This window comes from Kryptolebias marmoratus, unplaced genomic scaffold, assembly GCF_001649575.2.
Source record: "Kryptolebias marmoratus isolate JLee-2015 unplaced genomic scaffold, ASM164957v2 Scaffold34, whole genome shotgun sequence".
NCBI lineage: Eukaryota > Metazoa > Chordata > Actinopteri > Cyprinodontiformes > Rivulidae > Kryptolebias > Kryptolebias marmoratus.
The window spans coordinates 22,709-27,941 of NW_023665768.1; the positions used below are offsets into that span (position 1 = coordinate 22,709).

The window sequence follows — 5,233 nt, forward strand, 5'->3', positions numbered from 1 at the left end:
GCAGGTCTGAAGGTGAGCGGGTCTGCAGGTCTGAAGGTGAGCGGGTCTGCAGGTCTGCAGGTCTGCAGGTCCGCAGGTCTGCAGGTCTGCAGGTCCGTACCTCTTCCAGGTCTTGGGTTTCCTCCGGGAGCGTTTGAACAGGTAACCCTGCAGAACGGCGCTGCTCTCAGAACCCGGACTCATCATCGGCTCTCCTGAGGCGTCCTGTAGGCAGAAATCTGTCAGACTACTGAGAATAAATGACCCGTTTTACAGAACAGAACTCATCGGGTTCTGCAGGAAGAACAACAAGAAGAAGAACACGCAGTATAACTGCATGAATACAGAGACTGCATCATGTTAGTCTGTCAGACGTTCTAACAGACAATCTGACAGACGTTCTAACGGTCTTCTGTCAGACGTTCTGACGGTCTTCTGTCAGACGTTCTGTCAGACGTTCTAACAGACAATCTGACAGACGTTCTGACGGTCTTCTGTCAGACGTTCTGTCAGACGTTCTAACAGACAATCTGACAGACGTTCTGACGGTCTTCTGTNAGTGTGTTAAAATGATCATTTTGTGTATTTCCAGCCTCTGACATGTTTGTGTTTGTGTCAGTCTGAGGGAGGCCCAGTCTGTGCTGCTGAGGAAGGTTTTATCACAGGGAGGAAGAGGAGAACGCATTGCCGCCTTGTTGATGAAGCACGTTATAAGAGAAAAGAAGAAGCTTCCTGTCCTGACCTCCTCATCATCTCCACTGTCAGTAAAATCAAGCCTGAAGACTTCCCACAGCCGGATGGGTCACGACCCGGTCCACCTGGCTGCTCGCACAGGTTGGTTCTTTTTTCAGAGGTCTGATGGGAGCTGAGGAGCTGAGCAGGTCAGACGTTTTTGTTTCCTGCAGAAAAAGACCTCAGTAGTTTTACAGACAAATGTCTTTCATATAGTGAGAATTAAATTAAACAGGCTTGTGAGTCAGTGAGGTTTTGTGTAAAGACACAGAAGACAGGACAGAGTTAACCCCAAACCCAGAACCCACAGTTGTCTTTGTCTTTAGCTGAGTCCTCTGTAGACCTCCTGGTAGACCTCCTGGTAGACCTCCTGGTAGACCTCCTGGTAGACCTGGTAGACCTCCTGGTAGACCTCCTGGTAGACCTCCTGGTTGACCTCCTGGGGCTTGGAGGTCTACCAGGGGGCTGTGGTGATGTGTTTGTTCTGCTCCTCTAACATGTTTTCTTCTATGATGGACCTTCTTTCTGACTGTTTCTGGGTTTGCAGATAATCTGAACTAAACAGCAACATGTTGATGAGTTTCAGTAGATTCTGATTCAGAAACACCAAAATCCTGCAAATAAACCAGCAATACAAAGGCCATCATTGGTACATTCCAGGAAATAGTCTACACCACACCTTCCCTTTACTCTGATGACTCTAACATCTTCAAAAACGGCTGAGAAATAAAACTAAGAAATAACAGAGCGCTGATATTTACTGCTTTTTCTCAAAAGATGATTTGACCTTTGACCTTTCTTGTTCTGGTGTAGTTGCTGCATGTGTGCAAGCATTTACCATTAAACTAAGTAGCTTTGTCTTTTCTGGTTTTAGCATGCTAGAATGAGCAAGAGTAAATTTGTGAAGTGACGTGTTTGTTAACCAGCTGAGTAGCTAGCAATCTACCAGTTTGGTTTAAACGACATTGTTATGCTGAAGTAATGTGTTTACGTCACCACATAGCAGTATTAGCTTTGTTTAAAGCCAGGATCATGTTTGAACACTTTAACAGGATTAGCACACATACCACAACACACAGGTCATTATTTAGCAGAATAACCAGCGATGTGTTGCTGCAGAGAGATAAACGCTTCAGAGTTTGTGCTGCTGGAATGTGACGACAGCCCCGTTCTGACTGTGTAACCCTGATAAGCTGAGTGTTAATGTTCAGACCTGATTGCTGCGATTAGACCCATAAACAGTTCCTGTTATTGTTCAGCTGCTGGGGGACCAGACCTCAGACCGGTCTGCTCTGCCAGAAGACCACAGAGAACCAGGTTCTGGCATATCTTTGACCCAGTAAGGTCAGATGTGCAACAAATAAATAAATGACTAAAAAGCTTTAACCGGCCTAAATTTAGAACATGGTGGAAATGAACCTGAACATGCAGGCAGACTCTGCGGTCAGACATCCTCAGGTTTAAGGAGGAAACTGCAGCAAATCTTAGTTTAAGAAATGTTCAGAAAAAGAAAACAGGAACAAACTTTAGATCATCTTCTGTTTTATGGAACGTAAAGATTTGGTTCTATGAAGATGTTTCTTAAAGCCAAACGCTGGAAAAATCCATTTTGTTTGAAAGTAAAGTGTGAATGCTGAGTTCTGAATGACTGAAGAAGCTGAACCTGAGCTGAAAGCTAAATGTTTTAAACTCGCAGGTTTACCTGACACAGAGAGAAGTGTTGATCTAAATCGAAACATTTTAGAGTTACTGCTGTATTACTCAACTGTTTGAGCCAGTCTGGACTAATGTTGGTTCTGTAATCTAATAATAATCATCTTCATAACTCTGAGTGAGGAAAAGAAGGCTCGAGTTTTGGCTGCCCTGGCAGAGGGATCAGTGAGGCTCAGGTCCGGATGCAGGACCATCAGATCCCAAACTGAGCAGAACGTGGAGCAACATGTATCATGAACCAACAGATCCAGTTTAACGGGTGAGAACAGGTCTGTGAGGTTCTGTAAGGTGGTGCAAAGAGTCCGTTTCCTCTCACTCTGCAGGCTGCAGCCACATCAGGACATCTGCTGGTTCCGACCCCCTGAAACCCAAAACCAGGGTTGCATCATCACGCTGACATCCTCTAATGTTCTGCAGCCCGTTACGAAACTGTGTGCAGAGATTCAGGGCCTCAGGAGTGAGGAAGAGGAGGAGAAGTGCTGGCTTTCTCTGTGTTGGACCGACAATGGACCCAATGGACCCAATGGACTCGATCCCTACTAAACATTTAGTTTGGACCCAAGCCCGGAGCTGCACACTGCTTCCAATTATCTCTGTGCCTTGCTCTAACTTTGTCTCTCCTTGCTCAGAGTTCAGGGAAAACTGACCGGGGGAGGGGAGGAGGTGGGGGGGAGGGGAGGGGGCGTCGTTTTCTTCTTCCTCCCTTTTTCCTCCTCCTCCTCTGTTTTCACTCGCCCACAGAGTAAGAAAAGCAGAGCAGGAGGGCGGTCCAGGTGGAGTCGTTCTGCTGCAGACTGAAACTCTCACCATGCTGCAGCTGAGACTCGGCTGTTTGCTGCTCCTCTTCATCTTCATCACCTCACTTCTGCCAGCTGAGGGACAGACGGGAGGAAGAGGAGGAGGAGGAACTGAGAGGTTCCAGGTGATGTTCACGCCGACCATCTGTAAGGTACTGTGCAGCCAAGACAGATGTGTGAACCACTGCGAGAGAGGAAACGTAACCACGCTGTACAGCAGCAGCAGCGAAGGAGGAGGAGGAGGAGGAGGAGGAGGAAGGAGAGACGGCTCTCATGGACCGGGCTTCAGAGTCTGTAAGTTTCACTCTTCCTGCTGAAGATCCTGCACAGAACAAGTCTGTTTCCAGAAGCAACAAGGAGACCAGGTTCTGCTTCTGTTAACAAGAACCGTAAAGCGCAGCACCACTGCTGACCACCAGGTGGAGCTCTGACAGGCTTCGGTTGATTCAAGGTAGTTTCTCACTGGGCTGCGACTGTCGGGACGAGTTGGAAACGCAAAGTTACAAGAAAACGAACAAACTTTCACCTGAAATCACACAAACCCCAGGAGAAACTTAGGCCAAGTGAGTTTACATACACAACAACAGCAGCTGTAGGAAACTAAAAACTCTATTCTGATCTCTCTCACAAATTTTTCAAACAAACGACACAAATCAAGATCCTGCGAGGGAAACCCGACGGTTGCATCCCAGTGAGATGTTGGTTTAAGGAGCAGCTTATTTGAAAAAATACAAAGTTGAACATTTTAACTTTAATTTGACGAGCAGCTCATGGATGATGCCTTTCAGTGAAGGATGAGGACGCTTCATGGTCTCCCACAGAAACCCACAGAGAGCAGTTCCCTCCAGTGCTTTTCAATGGAGACACATGTTGTTATTTATCTCTAAACAGGTTTTTTAATTTTTATTCTTTTGACGAATGGAAGGATGACTCACACAAAAAATGTATCAAAACAAGCAGCGTGGCTGCAGGATGTGTGTGATTATTTTTAGTTCTGTTACCATGGCAACACAATTTGCAAAAACACCAAGACCCAAGAACCCTGTAGTAAATAAACAGCCAAGTATTCTTTGAAGGAATGCACGCCACCCTGAGACAAAGTTTAGTTCCTTTTTTTTTACTTTTTAGAGGTCTGATAATCTGGTTGAGAGTCTACCTGTCTCAGTCCAGGTGGGTCAGACTCACCTGGACCCGAGCTCATGTTAAACACTCTGAATGTGACCATATGTGAAGCTGCTGTGGTGGAGTCATGTGACCTGCAGCTCTGAAGCAAAGCCAGAGATGATTCAGTTGTCTGATCTGATCCCAGGTCAGAAGGTTTTAAATCATTCCTGTGAGCTGCTGGTCTGAGCTGCTGGTCTGAGCTGCTGGTCTGAGGTCTGAGCTGCAGATATGAGCTGCTGGTCTGAGGTCTGAGCTGCTGGTCTGAGGTCTGAGCTGCAGGTCTGAGCTGCTGGTCTGAGGTCTGAGCTGCAGGTCTGAGGTCTGAGCTGCAGGTCTGAGCTGCAGGTCTGAGCTGCAGGTCTGAGCTGCTGGTCTAAGGTCTGCAGTTGAAGGTGATAACCAGTTTGTTTGTTTGTTTATTTGTTTTCCTCCTCAGTCCTCTGTCCGCTGCTCTGTAAGAATGGAGGCGTCTGTCTGCAGAAAGATCGCTGCTTCTGTCCCGCAAACTTTACCGGAAAGTTCTGCCAGATTCCCATCTCGCCGTCCTCCTCCTCCACCAATGAGGTGGTCCAACCAGCAGCCAATCAGAAGCTGATGAGGTCAGAGTTCCTGCTTCCACTGGGTCAGAACCAGGAGGTGCTGCAGGGTCAGAACCGCGACACGCTGCGCTCCGAAGGTAAATTTAGTCACATAAAAACAATCAGAACTTCAAACATTTTTTAAAGATTTTTTTCTACACTGGGCGGCAGTGGCTCAGGAGGTAGGGGTTTGTCCTGTAATCGGAGGGTTGCTGGTTCAAGCCCCCGCTCTGGCTGTCTCAGCCGTTGTGTCCTTGGGCAAGACACTTC

At 47.2% G+C, this 5,233-nt stretch overlaps 1 protein-coding gene across 1 annotated transcript in view; it reads left to right on the forward strand.

The window, feature by feature from the left end:
- The window catches only part of LOC108229505 (latent-transforming growth factor beta-binding protein 1), a gene marked incomplete at its 3' end in the record, with an annotated part of 29,460 nt that overhangs the window by 9,594 nt on the left and 14,633 nt on the right, over window positions 1-5,233 (forward strand). The window contains 2 exon segments of the mRNA XM_037974389.1: window positions 599-813; window positions 4,822-5,061. Of these exon segments, the coding sequence (XP_037830317.1) occupies window positions 599-813; window positions 4,822-5,061 (455 nt within the window).